General features: G+C 40.6%; 1 protein-coding gene across 1 annotated transcript in view; it reads right to left on the bottom strand.

The window, feature by feature from the left end:
• The window catches only part of GPLD1 (glycosylphosphatidylinositol specific phospholipase D1), a 33,109-nt gene extending 18,723 nt beyond the window's left edge, over positions 1 to 14,386 (bottom strand). Inside the window, exons 1-8 of the mRNA XM_044426599.1 lie at positions 14,332 to 14,386; positions 13,196 to 13,545; positions 8,633 to 8,688; positions 7,028 to 7,106; positions 5,515 to 5,612; positions 4,100 to 4,210; positions 1,698 to 1,746; positions 554 to 608 (exon numbers count right to left, since the gene is read on the bottom strand). Coding sequence (XP_044282534.1) covers positions 554 to 608; positions 1,698 to 1,746; positions 4,100 to 4,210; positions 5,515 to 5,612; positions 7,028 to 7,106; positions 8,633 to 8,688; positions 13,196 to 13,289 — 542 coding nt within the window. The 5' untranslated portion in view covers positions 13,290 to 13,545; positions 14,332 to 14,386. The remainder of the gene's footprint in view (positions 1 to 553; positions 609 to 1,697; positions 1,747 to 4,099; positions 4,211 to 5,514; positions 5,613 to 7,027; positions 7,107 to 8,632; positions 8,689 to 13,195; positions 13,546 to 14,331) is intronic.
• Positions 14,387 to 15,841: the final 1,455 nt, after the last annotated feature.

Genomic DNA, 15,841 nt, shown 5'->3' with positions numbered 1-15,841 from the left:
TGGTCCCACTTTTAATACCCTTTCCCAAGACTCTTGGGAAAAGGGGAAAGTACATTCTACCCCATTTTCTCTAACACTTAATTTGGACAGCTATCAAGTAAGGCTTTGTTTTAGAACAGAGATTTAGGCTGGGATAATCAGGGTTATTTGGAAAGGGAAATGTATACATCACATATACATATACATCTATATGTCTCTTCCTGTCCAAACTACCATGCAGAATTTACAATTGCAGCAGGGAAAGGAAACAAGGTAGCTTTAGGCTGCCAAGTCTCCTGAGATACAAGATGGAGGACAAAGGAGGCAGGAAAAGGCCTACCATGAGTGCAATCCTCTACTGGGCAAACTGTGGGTTGTTTCACAAACAACGATACTGCATAGTGTATTTGCAGGGTAGGCTGCCATGTTGCATAGCACTACCTAGTACCACGCCTTGGCTTTTCAGCATCACACTGGATAGAAACTGAAAGCCATGGACCTTTAGTAACTGTCCCCTTGCCTGTTCTTTGTACCTGGTGTGTGTGAATTAAAAATCCACTGCTATTTTACTTACCAGCTGGAGTTCAAATAACTAAAATCAAACTCATACTGGCTTAACACATCTCCTCCTAAAATTCAAGAGAAAAGGACATAAGTCAACAGCAAATAATAAACAAATTTACTGCAACTAAAAGCATCTGAGTTTCACTGGCATTTTGTGGATCAGAAGATTTTCAGATGAAGGAAGTTTAGAAGACTATAGGACTTAACTGTACAGGCACAACTAGGCTTCGGCATGGGCTTGCTTCACACATACAGAAAGAGCAATAGGACACCCATTTCTCTATTATGTTTTTCCATGCAGATACATGTTACCTGTATGTGGATATTTCAATGATATGGGATGGATCAACTATATGGGTCTCTTCTATGTGACTAGGAATAATTAGTTAGGGTGCTGATGCAAACACACCCCATAGCCATGGTTGAATAAAATCACAGGGAGACAAGGCAACATATATGCAGCTTTATACATAAATGGGGAAGCCATGATCAAATGGCAGCCCCTCCAGACCATTCACCCATGAGCTTTTGAAACCTACAGAGACATGATGGGAGTCTGCAGTTTCAAGGAGTCTCACTCGGTACCTGCAAACCCAGAGATGCTTTTATGGTCACATAAAAGTTCGATGTATTTTGGGTAATAAAATTCTTCCATTTAGGATAAATAGGTGGTTGAGACATTCCATATCAGACTGTTCTAGAACAACTGTCCTCAATCTGGTACCCCCACCCATATGTCTTAGACTACAATGTCCATAATTCCTGACCAGTTCTCCAGAGTCCTGCTCATACTGGTTGAAGTTAAACATCTGAATGGCACTGTTTTAGAAGCTGAGAAACTCCAAAATAATGGCAACTGGATATTTTAAAAGTTGTTTAAAATAAGATACACAATCCCAAAACAGGAACTTGAGATCTGATTACAGCTGAACTATGTCTAAAAAACAGAATATTCTTCCTCTGATGAAAAGTACATGAGCTCAGACCAGTGTCATGATTTAATCTTTTTTGTGGAGACTGTCTTGTCACAGAACATTAATCACTTATTTTAGGCTGCCTAATTCTGCCTTTTACCAGATTGTCCTATAAGAATCTTTAGGAATGCACTAGAAATTTGGGCACAACGTTCGAGAATCCATAAATACAGAAATTACCAAAATCACCAGCAGCATGAGCTTCTGAATATGAGCCATGAAAATCAATCTAGGCAAAAAAGAAACACACTTTACAGTTCATAAATCATTTATGATCAGAGAAATTATGAAGTACATAAGAATGTAAGAAGAGCCATGCTGGGTCAGATCAAGGATACACCTTTTAAAAAAAAAAAAAATTCTTAACATATACAAATACACAGAAGAAAATGTAGAATAAAAGAAAAACTAATATAAACAAAACAGACTAACATGGACACAATAAACAATGTTGCCAAGGGAATTGTAAACAAATTCAGCCCATATATTGAAGCCCCCAAAACTGACTCTTTTCATATCTTCCCACACTCTATGAGAGTTTGCAAAAAGGAAAAAAAATCACTATTCTATATATCAACAGATTTTCTAACCAGTTCAAATATTACTGCTTTCCTTTTTCCTTTCCCAACTCCCCTAACTTCCATTAGTCATGCTAAGCACAATAAAATTTCCATTTGTCATTAAATTCTTCTAATGGTCTCCTATTTACATAACTAGTTGGCTTTGCCATCACTGCATTTTCTGCTAATCAATTTCTCCATTCTTCAATGGTTAGGGGCTCTGGTGATTTCCATTTAGAAGCTATTGTGATTCTTGCTGCCATAGTCATATACTTAAATAAATCTGACATGTTTTTTAAAAGGGTCTCTGCCATGATATTCAAAAGCATGTTCTTCAGACTCATAGGAAACTTAACTTTAAAGATTTTCTGCATTTCTGCATGTATCAATTTCCAAAATGTTTGTGTTATTTCACAAGTCTACCATATATGATAGAAAGTCCCATCTACCCTCTTACATTTCCAACAGTTTCTATTATTAATTGTAATCTATTTTCCAATATCTTTTGGAGTAATGACCAAGGCTCCATCTTGACCAGCATTCTGTTCAGAGAGTGGCCAATCAGTTGCCCATGGTATCCCTGAAGCAGGATCTTTATGAATAAGTGAAAAAGCATTGGTCCCAATAAAGATCCCTGTGGGACCCCACTGTTTATATCCCTCCTTTGGGAGAATTAACCATTTATTCTTGCTCCCTGCACTTTGTTCTTTAAGCTGTTCCTGGTTTATATGAGGACCTCCTCTCTTATTCTACAACTGCTATGTTGCTCAAAGACTTTGGTACAGACTTTGTCAAACACTTTTTGGAAATCCAGGTAAACAATGTCTACCAAAGCCCTCCTGTCCACATGTTTATTGACACTCTCAAAGAACTCTGAATGGTTACCTTTCAGAAGCTTACCTTTGCAGAAACTATGCTGAAGGTTTTTCAGCAGAACTTGTCTTTCTCTATGCTTACTAATTTTATATTTAATAACACTTTCAACCTATTTACCTGGAACAAACGTTAAGCTAACCAGCCTATAATTTCCTGGAACACTTCTTAAGAATTGGTGTTACATTGGCCATTCTCCAGTCTTCTCCTGCAGTGGCTGGTTTAGGGACATGGTATACATCATGGTAAGAACAGTATGTAAGCAGAAATATAATTTCTCATTTTCTCCACCCTCCCTACCTAAGGATGATGGGAGTTGTTATCCAACACATCTGAAGAATACCCAGTTAAGGAACTATGTTGTAAACTTTTTTTTGCTAACAGTACCATACCTTACTTTCTAAAGCTCAGCAAACAAATGTTGCTATACTGCTTTATTCCCAGAATACTGATAAACAGTGGGACAGATGATTAAGAAAGGGGCAGCAGTGCTATCACACGAGGGTAAACTGAGATCCATCCCTGACCCACACTGAACAGCAGGAGGAGGTGTGCATGAGACTTTGCAACTGAGGCACAAGCTGACAGCTCTGTCAAATCTTCCCCGCCTTTCCAGATTTGACTTTGCCACATGATCAGAATGGCAATGGCAAACAAATGCAGTGCTTCCCAGGAAAATTTCCCTTCACATTTTCAAGGTTGACTGCTCAGCTGATCCAAGCAGCTGGCAAATCCACCCTTGTTTTAATCACTCTAATGAAAACCAAATACAGGTGCAATTGATGAGAAGTTTCCTCAGGTGCCTCACCTGACCACTGCTTTCTAATCTGTGTTTTCCGTGTCATCAGTAGCCTCAGCTAATCTGTAGTCTGATCTTACCCAAGACGTGTTAGACTACAACTTGCATCATCCCATAGCCGAGGGGCACCTGGCTGGGGAAGGCTGTTGTAATTCTTACTAAAAGGAGGTAAACACAAGCAAAATTCTTTCCCTCATTCTCCCGGCTTCACATTCATTGTGTGCAGGCAGGATATTGTGATTATATATGTAAAGAGGAACAATAAAAACAAAAGATCAATATGGTTATAGTAAGCTTTGGTCACAAACAAAAATTCCTCTGCCTAATAAATATTATGGCACACCACTTACTGCTGCCATGGCCTGGAGAAATCCTTGTTCAATGCCCAAGCTATGCCAGCTCACATCTGCCACCATATGAGAAGCAATTCCAAACAGGAAAGCAACCAGTTTCTCTGTAGCCTGAATAGCAGCAATAAACACACATAACCATACACTTAATGAAGTACATTAAGAGAATTCAGAGATACAAACCCACACTATGGCTGCATTCACACATAACAACAAGCCATGTGGGAAACCATGCTGGAAACCATGGCTTGTCATTATGTGTGAACCCAGCATCCATGGTGAAGTATAGCACCTTTGGTTTCCATAACACTACCCAGAGAAACAGCGACTTGTTGTAAGGTTCCCTACTTCACCATGCCTTATTATGTAAGTGTAACCCCAGTTACAATGTTTCTGCATGGCTTCCCACATTTCTACCATAGAATTTGGCAGCAAGAGAAGCCATGGCTGCAGCAGATGCTCTAGCCTGCATTTTCCATTGTCCTCTTTTGACTAGCAACTGCTGTGCTGGAGCCTGCCATGCTTTGATTAGCTGCTCCACACTCTTTTTTTTTCCCCCTGTCCACACGCTATCTTTCCCATGCCCAGCCACAGCTTTGGAACCTCGGCAGCAGTGGGGCATCATGCCAGGCTGCCTCCAGCAGCTGTGATCTTGCAGGGGAGCACACTTGGCCGACACAGTCCTGTCTGGTGGCTGCTCTTTGCTCAAGAAGTGCTTTCAAATGGCTGTTTGTCCTACTCAGGAATCCAGCCTTCTCTGATGTCCTCTGTGTTCCTGGCTGCAGGGGGCAGGAAGCCCCCTTCAGGGTGTGCAAGTCCAGTACACAGAGCCTGGACATAGGTGCAGCAAGGGGGGGGCGTGGGTGTACAGCTAGGTGCCTTTGCCCATCGGGCAGAGCAGGGAAGTGCCTCTGCAGTGCTCCTCTAGAGCAACAGTGCTCCTCTAGTGAACATTCTGAAAAGAAATGGGAGCAAGAGAAAGGTGCCATCACAAAAAAATGGGAACCACTGGGCTTGCAAGGAATTCTTTTACCAAACAGCCATTAATAAGACATCTACTGGAGACCGCATTTGCCTAACGAAAGGCACCCTTAGATTCTTTAAAATAGCCCGTACATATTTTTCCACTGACTTTAAAGTTAAGAGCAGCATAAAGAGCTCTTTCACAAGTCAAAGAGCATGAGGGCAGAACCTGAAGTTACTTATTTATTTATTTATTTATTTATTTATGGTACTCCATTTTATACCTGTTAATTAAGAAGCACCCAGATTCATTTCACATTTTTTCTTTCAATCTCTTTCTGAATGAATAACTTAGGAAAAGTAACATAATTTATGAAATGAACATACACGTAATTTATGAAAATCATGGCATCTGGACTTTCAGTCTGAGCCAGTTATCAGGGATTTATTACCTCTTCCCAGGGCAGTGGATAATTCTTTCTAATGTAGTGAATGCTGGCTTTGAGAAATGGTGCCCAGTGCGTGTCTTCAGATACTTGATGGTATATTCCTGAAATGACAAAAGGCAACAGCATTTCATCATTGAATAAACTCTCATCCCCTCTATGTGTTTTTTAAAAATTTATTGGGATATGTAAAAGATATAATATCTGAGCAATTGTGTTTCCAGCAAAATATTCAAGAAAAATCATTTTCATATGTTTTATCAAAATAAATGCATAAGAATGAAAACCTAATCATCAATCATATGCTTATTTCTTGCAAGGTTTGCAATTGAAAAGGTTTTGTAAATGCCTGTAAAAATGCAGTATGTACTATTACCTTCCTTCTTATGCACCTATGATACTTTCTATGTATTAGTCTTTATTTTTATTCTTTTATGATTTGTGTATATCACTTTGAAATACTGCAAATGAGAAGGCTCTTGGGATTGTCATAAATCACAGGCTGAGCATGAGTCAACAATGTGATGTGGCTGCAAAAAAAGCTGATGATATTTTGGGCTGCATTAATAGACAGATAGCTTCCAAATCATGGGAGGTACTGATTCCCTTCTATGCAGCAGTAGCTAGGCCCCATCCTGTTTCTGGTTCTGGGCACCACACTTCAAGAAAGATGCAGACAAGCTGGAAAGGGTTCAGAGAAGGGCAACAAAGATGATCAGGGGAGTGCAAGCAAAGCCCTGTAAGGAGAGATTGAGCATGTTAAGCCTTGAGGAGACTTGGGGGAGAAATGATAGCACTTTTCAAATACTTGACAGGCTGTCACACCGAGGAGGGCCAGCATCTCTTCTCAATCTTCTCAGCATGTAGGACATGGAATAATGGGCTTAAGTTACAGGAAGCCAGATTCCAGTAGAGGCCCAATCAATTAGGGTGTTCAAGGAAAGACTGGACAACAGTATGTTGGGTATTACATGAGTGGAGCTGGCTGGAGCTGCGGGCGAGACTAGATGGCCCAGGAAGCCCTTCTGACCCACCATGTTTCTAGACATCAGGAAAAATTTCCTGACTGTTAGAGCAGTATGGCAATGGCAATTTCTCCAAAATTGAATTTGGTCCTCAGGCTGAAAGATGTTCTGGACTAATGATCTTTATAGTTGTCATGTTTTTAGCTGCTTGTTTCCCATGTAGTTTTCCTAGGCAATTATATCTTGCTTGACCCACCACTGATATTATTACAGTTTATCCCCAGGAACTTCCACCCAATTAGCATAAATGCAGTAAGAAATGCAGCTTCTCAATAGCAATGCTGATAATATATGTATATATTATTTTAAGTTATTTTGTTCAAGTTTTTAATATTATGTTCTGTAATTTTTTTAAATCACCCTGAGTGCTTTGACTATTGCGCAGCATAAAAATAAAAACCATAAAATGAATTTTATGGACAGACAGTCAGACAGACAGGGCGTGTGTGCATATGTCTGTGAGTGAGAATAACATTTATTCTTTCATTTCTTACCATTCCTGCAGATACCAGAATAAAAGGCATCAGGATAAAGGTTTCCAGCCTGAAATGCATCTTGGTGGGTAAGTAATAACTAGGCAGGAGGAGGAGGAAGAAACAGGAACCAAAACATTAAAAGGAGAATATTATTCCCAGTATTTAAGACATGGCCAAAGGATAGCACTATTTGCTCAGCACAGGTATGCTGATTCAAGTCAAAGTCAAACGCCAGGAGAGCAGAACCTCAGCCAGAGGTCCAAATCCAGCATCCAGAGCACTGATCTGCCCTTCAGGGCTGTCCAGAGGGCTCTGCCCTCAGACTCTAAAAGCTTTAAACTAAAGTATGCTGGCATGCCTGATGGCTTTGCATTCAGCAATGGCCATCCCTGGGAGTCACCCCAAGAGCTTTTCAGGAATGGAATTCAGTCCTTGGGCTGAAAGACCAGGGGTCATGTTCTGCTGTACATGACCCCTGGGCATGCTGGACGTGAATCATCTCATGCAATTTCACCAAAATAGCATTTGAAGAACAGTTCCTCTGAAATGTCACCTCAAGGCAATTTTGTGTTGCCTTGGTTGATACTCACCACTACCTCTGCCCTGCAGGAATATATATTTTATTGGTGTTAAAATAAATTTATGCTGGACTAACTCATAACATGTGGCAATGAATTCTGTGCTTAGGGCCTAAATTTTTACCAAGCATGAATTCAGCAGTCTAGTAGCAAACCTCAGCTTTTCCTTCTATAGAATCTGTCCAGCTGGACTCTCAGCACAGCTTTGTTTAGAGCAGAAGCAGGGTGTCAAATTTGATTAGCCCTGAGTACCATCCTTTGAGTGGAGACAACACCAAATGTCTTGTTCAGTATCTAATTTAGCATATGCCAACTAATGATAATTTTCGTTCTGAATAAAGGACGGAGCAAGTCCCTGGTCCCTGGGAGAGCACACTCGTAACTGTGGCTATCAAATTCAAAGGCTTCTCTCCTGATAGCATTTCACAGCCCTGGGCCACAATTCATCACAATCGCTCCATGCTTTAAACCTCTATAAACAGAATGCCCAACTTCCTTGGGGTAACAGACACAACTCTGGTAATTCCTTTAAATAAGTGTATTGAAGATAATCGTAACTGGCTTGTAAATAATTAGAAAGGATAAATTCATTGTGTCATTTATTTACATGAGCCACATACTAACAAAAATACATCAAAGTAGCTGAGAGTCCCTTAGGCTGCAGAGAGATCAATTCAGTCAGTCTTAGAGGAGACCAACCCTGACTGCCCTTTAAAAGGCCAGATACTGAAGATGAAACTCAAATACTTTGGCCACCTAATGAGAAGGAGGGACTTACTGGAGAAGACCCTAATGTTGGGAATGATTGGCGGCAAAAGAAGGAGGAGACAGCAGGGGATGAGGTGGCTAGATGGAGTCACTGGGGGAGTGCGTGTGGGCTTGGGTGGACTCCAAGGGATGGTGGAGGACAAGAGAGCCTGGAGGAATGTTGTCCATGGGGTTGTGATGGGTCAGACATGACTTTGCAACTAAACAACAAAGCTATAAAGCCTATACCAGATAGAAGATACAGAAAGGGAAACGTATCTAAGAGGCAGCCTCCTACCTTACGATAGTCAACATTTTCTTCTTGTACCGTGAAAAATTCTAAAGCTCTGTGAGCTGGAAAAATAACATCAAAGTAAGTTAGGAGACTGTCATAGCAATAGATAAGCAACTTGATGGAAAGATCAGCAATGTGGAATATAGCATGGATCTATATCAAATTTTTAAAAAATCTAAAATATTCAGGCATAATCATTACACATTTGCTTAGGCATAACTCCTTCTACAGCCCATTATATGTCTGATATAGCCTAGTTCAGCATCCCCAAAGTGGTGTCCCCCAGATATTTTAGACTATAACTCCCATCAGGCTGTGCCAGTATGCCTGGTAGAAATGTTCCAGAGTTTCTCAACCTAATCTAAAGATAAAAAATGAATCTGATATATTCGGCAGGCAGAAGTATATTCCACTGCTGAGTGATTATTATCAGTTTTGTTTTGTCTGTCAGCTTGCTCTTTCTCCCTCATTGCAGCAGGTTCCACACTCTTGCAAGCGCCCAAGAGCGTATAATTCCTGAACCCAAATCCTAACTAGTAGCTGAACCTTAACCCTACTCTCCCCTTATATACTCATACATTCCAAATTTTTCAGAAATTGTAGCAGAGTTGTTTTTTTCCCCTCAGCAGCTCACTTTTTCTCCTTCCTCTCAGTGAATTCCAGACCCTTAAACATGCGGAGGGAATGATAGGTTCCATACTCAAACCCTAACTGAACATCATCATAACGTTGCCATAACGTTGCCATATAGATTTGGAAATTTTTAGCAAAGGTAGCACACTCAGGTTTTTTCTTGCCAGCTCACTTTATCTCCCGTGCCTCAGCAGGTTTCAGACAGATGTGTATAGGAACTGACAGTTTCCTAACCCTAAGTTAAAGCTGAACTATAACATACTGATTCCATATACTCCCATACATTCCAAAAGTTTTAGGAAAGGGAAGATATTCAGGTTTTTTCTTGTCAGCTCATTTTCTCAGCCTCACCTCACCATGTTGCAGTCCATTAGACATGTGCAGAGAATGACAGTTTCCTAACCCTAACCCTAAATAAATCCAAAATGGACTCAAATGAATTGGGATTTCTATTAATCTGAGATACAGCTTCTGCTGCAGGGTATGTTTTTTCCCATTCACACAGATCTGCAGACTGTATTTTACTCTTTGGTAAAATCTGTGCAAATTGTCACATGTACTAATGCACATTAGCATTAATTTACATTTGCACTAATGAACACTTGAGCAAGTTAGCATCCGTGCAGGTATGAATTAAAGCCAACTGTGTAAGTAGACTGAAATTCTAAAAATGTGATTCTGTCTGAGTGGTCAACAGAATGAAATATGTCTGACAATCTGTAAAGCATAGATGCAATGGAATGAACAAAATCCATACATCCCTATCCAATGCATATATTTGATTAATCTTGATGGTATAAGGTACCAGAAATATATCAGCTCTTTCTCAGAGTCAAGCCAGCTGTGCAAATCTGGATGCAACATCATGATTTCAGTTCCTGATAGCAGTATGTATACCTATTTGCCTTTCTCATTTGTTCTGATAGGTATTAATAGGTATTAATGCAAGATCCAACTACATAGTCAATTCATAGTAGTTACTCACTAGCCCTTAAAGATTATTAGTTGTACAAAACTAGGTATTTCTTTAATGGACCACAAATTCTTGACAATCTATATAAAACATACCTAACTTAAAAGAACCAATAGAAAAATGTTGTCTCAATGGAAAGAACAAGTTGATCATCATTTTACTTGCTTTGCATTACATCCTAAATAATGCAATATTTTGCTCTTCCCATAACCGAATGTAACTGAGACCAGTGCACCCTGTAATTTCCCTAATTACATAAAGTGGCTGTTAGTGATAATAAATCCGGACTGAAGAGCAATACAAACTCCTGTTGGATAGAATAGATTGCTCCCGAAATGGGATAAATCCATTTCCCTGTGTTTTCTTTCTCCACAGTACAAGGTAATCCATTGTAAAAATACACAAACTTATCTTTGCTCACGAATAAGGTTGTGAAATATATCATTGCCTAATGCATCCAGATTGCTGTCATTGTGGTTATGTTTTGTCAAGTCATCTCCCCACGACCCAATGAATGAAAGCCCTCCAAGATGTCCTACCCATGACATCCCTGCTTAGCTGTTCTAAATTAAAGGCTGTGGCTTCATGGAGTCAATGCATCTCTTGTTCGATCTTCCTTTTCTTCATCTGCAGTTCACCAGCCTGTTTGCCTTCTCTAGGGAGTCTTGCCTTCCCATAATGTGTCCAAAGTATGACAACCTCAGTTTTGTCATGTTTGCTTCTAGTGAAAGTACTGGCTTAATTTGATCTAAGACCAACTAGTTTGTCTTTGTTGGTTCATAGTATTCACAAGGCTCTCCTCCAGCACCATCTTTCGAATGCATCAATTTTCTTCCTGTCAGCTTTTTTTCACTATCCATCTTTCACACTGATAGATCATGCCTGCGAACACAATGGGGCAAATGATCTTGGCCTTGGTGTCTTGTGAATCATCCCTACATGATCTTTTCTAGTTCTTTTGTTGCTGCCTTTCCAGATCTCACTCTTCTTAGAATTCCTTGGCTTCAGTCCCCCTTTGTATTGATGACTGAGCCATGGCATACAAACTCTTTGTAATTCTGTAATTTTGTAGTTCTGTAATTCTTCAGTTGCCATTTTTGTTTTCTTCATGTTCAGCATTTGCACTTTCTTCTTTCACTTCCATCAGGAGTTGCTTCAACACACTGCTGCTGACTGCAAGATGGTATAATCTGTGTATCTTAAATAACGGATGTGTCTTCCATTAAATTTCATTCCTTCCTTTGAGCCTAATCCAGCTTTCCTTATATGTTCTGTGTACAAATTGAATAGACAGGTAGATAAAACACAGCCTTGTTTGATGCCTTTGCCTCCTATAGGAAACCATTCTGTTTCTTCATATTCTGCCCCAATACTGGCTCCCCAATATTCTGCCCCAATACTCAGGCCAATCCAGAGCTGAATCATACCCATTTCATTTGAGACCATCCACAACTTAGTATGATCCACACAGTCAAAGGCTTTACTGTAGTTTGTAAAGTACAGACTAATATTCTTTTGGAATTCTTTGGGGTGCTCCAGTAGCCAACATATATTTGCAATATGATCTCAACTGCCTCTTCCTTCCTCACATACCTTTTGGTGTCCCCAAAACTTCTAGGCTGGCTGTGGACCTGGCTTCCCAATTCGACAGCTGGATCATAAAGACTAAGCAACACTGAATCTACTGCCTGCAGCTGAGAGGAGGAAGATGCTGGTACCTGGGTACTTTATATCTTTACCCAAAGAACTGATGACTATGTGTGAGTGAAACACATGCTACATAAAAATGGGTAAGAGTCCACAATCATATTCTATATTTTACATGTGAAAAGTTGTGTCACTGTACATCTTAAATAACAAACTCAAGTTCAAAAATTTCTTCTGTTTATCAATCAAAATGTATACTGCTATTTGAAATCATTTCATAATATTGGAGGAGTTTCAAGTTCAATTTTATTAATCTTATTTACTTCATTTTTATTCTACTTTTTCTGCATGGAACTGAAGGTGATATCCGCATTCCACCTGTTCAGGTAAGTTAGACTAAAAGATGGTGACTGGATTTGAACCCAGGTCTTCCTACTCCCAGTCCAGCATTCTATTCAAGACATCACACAGGTACTAACAGTGATACGTCTATGCAACCTGCAGCCTCAGAGCTGGGACTCTGAAGGTTGAATCCCCACCCCATCTCCTCTTACACAGCCTATAAATAGCTGCACCAGCTGCTTCTCTGAGGACACAACTGGGCCTCAGAGGGGTAATAAATGGGTACACTGGGACAGGGAAGAGATAAAGCTGGGGCCACTGACTTATGCCATTTCCTAGTGGCAACACAATCTCCTTCCCAACACTTTTCCAGTGCTTCCTCTGGATGGCTGGAAATGCCCACCTTGATAAAAGACACTGTGTGAAGAATAACAGCAGAAATGCCACACCTGCACCTGGGTCCATGCAATGGATGCATACAAGCCTCTGAGTTTGAAGAATTACATGAACCTGAAATGGAGGGCATTAGATTGCACCCTTAATGATTGCACACATGCTTATGCAAATTAGCAGAATCTTGTAAAATGAATTACAAGATGTGTACACTTTGCAACAGAACAGGCTCAGACCCTCAGAAAACATTGAACAACTCATGCATGTAGACACAAATCCAGAACAATGAAATGCAAGATAGATTTTAAATATGAACAACTGAATGCACAGTACATTATCTCGTTTATTAATGAAGCATGTCATTTTTTCAAAAATATAGCTTATTAAACTTCCTCTAGATACATCCAACCCTTGCTTTGCTATCAATTTAAAACGACACAGTAAAAACAGTATTTTATTCAGCCATTTGCTGTATATTCACTCCATTAAAGTTATACTTATTGCCTATCATTGCCTCAGTTTAAATGATCCACTGTGGTATTTTTCACAATATTTACATCATCATTATTATATCTTACCTATTTCAATGTGTGTTGACAGGCCACATGGTGTAGCTCTCTGGCAAGATGCACAAAATACAGCCAGAACAGAGAAAATCTTGAAAGCGTCCATGCTGCTACTATTCTAGGCTGCAAGGCATGGTTGCTCCAAATATTGTCGATAGGGCAACTGTGACCTTTGAAATGCGGGCTACGGTGTGTTGCTTATTCAAATATACCACTGGCACACGTGCTAAAACTCTCATGTTTGAAATGGCATGTTTTCCCATTTCTCTGCATCGGCTGATGAATTGTTTTGTTTTAGAGACAAGAATAAGCCCAGTTGAAACATAATACTTCATTTTTCATTGATTCCTGAGAAAGCATGCCTAGAACAGAGAAAGGATCTGTTATGGTGCATTCCTTCCTTCTTTCTCTCTCTGCATCACCCATTACCACCTGGGTACTTCCAAATGGAAAAGCCACAGCATTCCCAAACAAATTAAACTGTGCAGCTATTCTGGGCAAGGAAAAAGGGCTTGAAGAAGTGTATAAAAGTGCAGGGGGTTACAAATGGAAGATGATATCTGGATCCTTGAAAAATTCCATGTGTGAGGTAGGGCAAATTCACAATAAAAGACTTGTCTGGAAGTGTCTCTTGTTTACTATTGCAGTGATAAAAGTAAAAAGCTCAGATCAGTACTTATTAGCAAGACAACATGATCAAATAGCACTTAAAGGTCAAATCGGTCCCTCTTGACTTCAGCAGTGGAGGCTGGAAAAGATCAGGGGGAGGTCGCTACGAGGCAGGATCCTGGGGAACTTCTCAAAGCAGCACTTCTTTCCCTGATATCTATCATGGAGAGCAGGGTATATCCAAGCAAGACAAGGCAGCTGCTGATCATTGGAACCTGGAGCTAAGACTCCAAAGAATTACATGGACTCCTAGACCATGTTAGGAGGCCACAGGGATATGCCCTAAAACACATTTCCCCAGAGCCAAGAACCATCTATCCACAGCTTATCAGGATACAGCTTTAATTTATTGGCTTTTTTCCAGCCTATTACTGAATCCAAGCATGGCCTCAGCAGCCGCAACACCTCTCCTGCATCCATTGCCAGAGAGAGAGAGTACTGAGCATTATACCTCATTTCAAATCCTCAGATAAACCCACCCAGACCTTTTCTAGATGAGGTTGTTATTGCATGCCTGCAGTTGCTCACTCACAGTTGGTTATGGATTATCATCACTACCCAGATTCAGTTTAGCCTTTTAAAGTAAGCTTGCAGGGTTTTCTGGAGCAAGAAAACTGATGTTTTTTGTTTTGTTTTTTTTGTGAAAGCAAAACGAAGTACAAGTGCAATTATTCTCCAACGCCACACTGCCACCTGGAGGTTCTATAGTGGAAATGCAGAAAGATGAGGGGAAAATAATCCATGTAATTCTCAGATCTTTAATTTTGCAAAGAAAGCAGAAGCTGGAAGAGCAGATTAATCAGCTTCGTCCAAACAAGCTGTAGAGGCCTCATATAAATATTAAAGGGTGTGGAAGGTAGAATATATGCCACAGAGTCAGTGCTTTCTTTTTGGATAATGTAACATAGAATGAAAGGGGTCATGAAAGAAGCACCCATCCCACCTGCAAACTCCCTCAAAATCTCAGAATTCAATGACCTAGAAGGTCAGTGCAGGTGACTGAGAGGATGAGGTGGCTGCACTTGTCACGACTAGTCCTCTGTGCAATGTTACATCATCTAGAGAAGGTAGTGAGCCGACCAAGGCAACTGCTTGCGATTTTGCTCTAGGAACACCATGGCCCCAGTTCTATCTGCCACAGTGCAAGAGAGAACAGATAGGAATAGCAGAATAAATGGGAGAGTTCAGTGAAGAAAATACAGGGTATGGTCCCCAGGGACTTCCTGGCTAGTGACTCCCTTCCCCTGCTCTTTTCCAGTCTCTGCTACTGGGAAGAGACTGCAGAATAATCTTTAACAGCCTCTCCTCACCAGCAACAGCTGCTCAACAACTCTTCAAAATAAGAGAGGCAGCAATAAGGATGTTACTATGCAGTGCTGGTTTGACCCTGAAGCTGCCATTCCTAGTCAAGGGCACCCATGAAATTTCAGTACTGTGAACTACTGGAATCCATATAAATGAATGCAATAAATAAGTTGCAGCAACTAGACAAAACTATTACAACCACAGGTTTTGCACTGATTCGAGCCATTAGGCCCCTGCCACTGAAAAGTTGACCTCTCAGACAGGCTCCCTATAGCAGAGCTCAGTTCCTTTCACATGCCAAAGTGTTTTGGACACAGCGTGTTTTACTGGTTTTTCAGTGGGTGTACTGAAAAGGAGTACTACAGGGTTCTCCAACCAGGTGCCCTCCGGATGTGTGGGACCGCATCTTGCATAATGCCCAGGCAAAATGGCATGGCTGGGTTGGGAAGGCCACACTGCCAGATGGTGCCCTGAATACAACAGCTTTGCCTCCTTATACAAGCGCTGGGCTGACATATTAGAATGGGGTCTTCAAGGCATATTTGAGCTAAAGATGGGTCTGGGTCTGAAAAGGCTGAAGACTACAGGCCTTTACGGTCCTGGGTGTTGAGTAGTCACTGCACAGCACACTCTCTAACAGCCTTTCCCACTCCTGTGCCTTCCAAGTTTTGGACTACCCTGAAT

The sequence above is a fragment of the Varanus komodoensis genome, unplaced genomic scaffold, assembly GCF_004798865.1.
Source record: "Varanus komodoensis strain SLA01 unplaced genomic scaffold, ASM479886v1 scaffold17, whole genome shotgun sequence".
Classification (NCBI taxonomy): Eukaryota; Metazoa; Chordata; class Lepidosauria; order Squamata; family Varanidae; genus Varanus; species Varanus komodoensis.
This window is presented reverse-complemented; position numbering and strand designations above follow the sequence as displayed.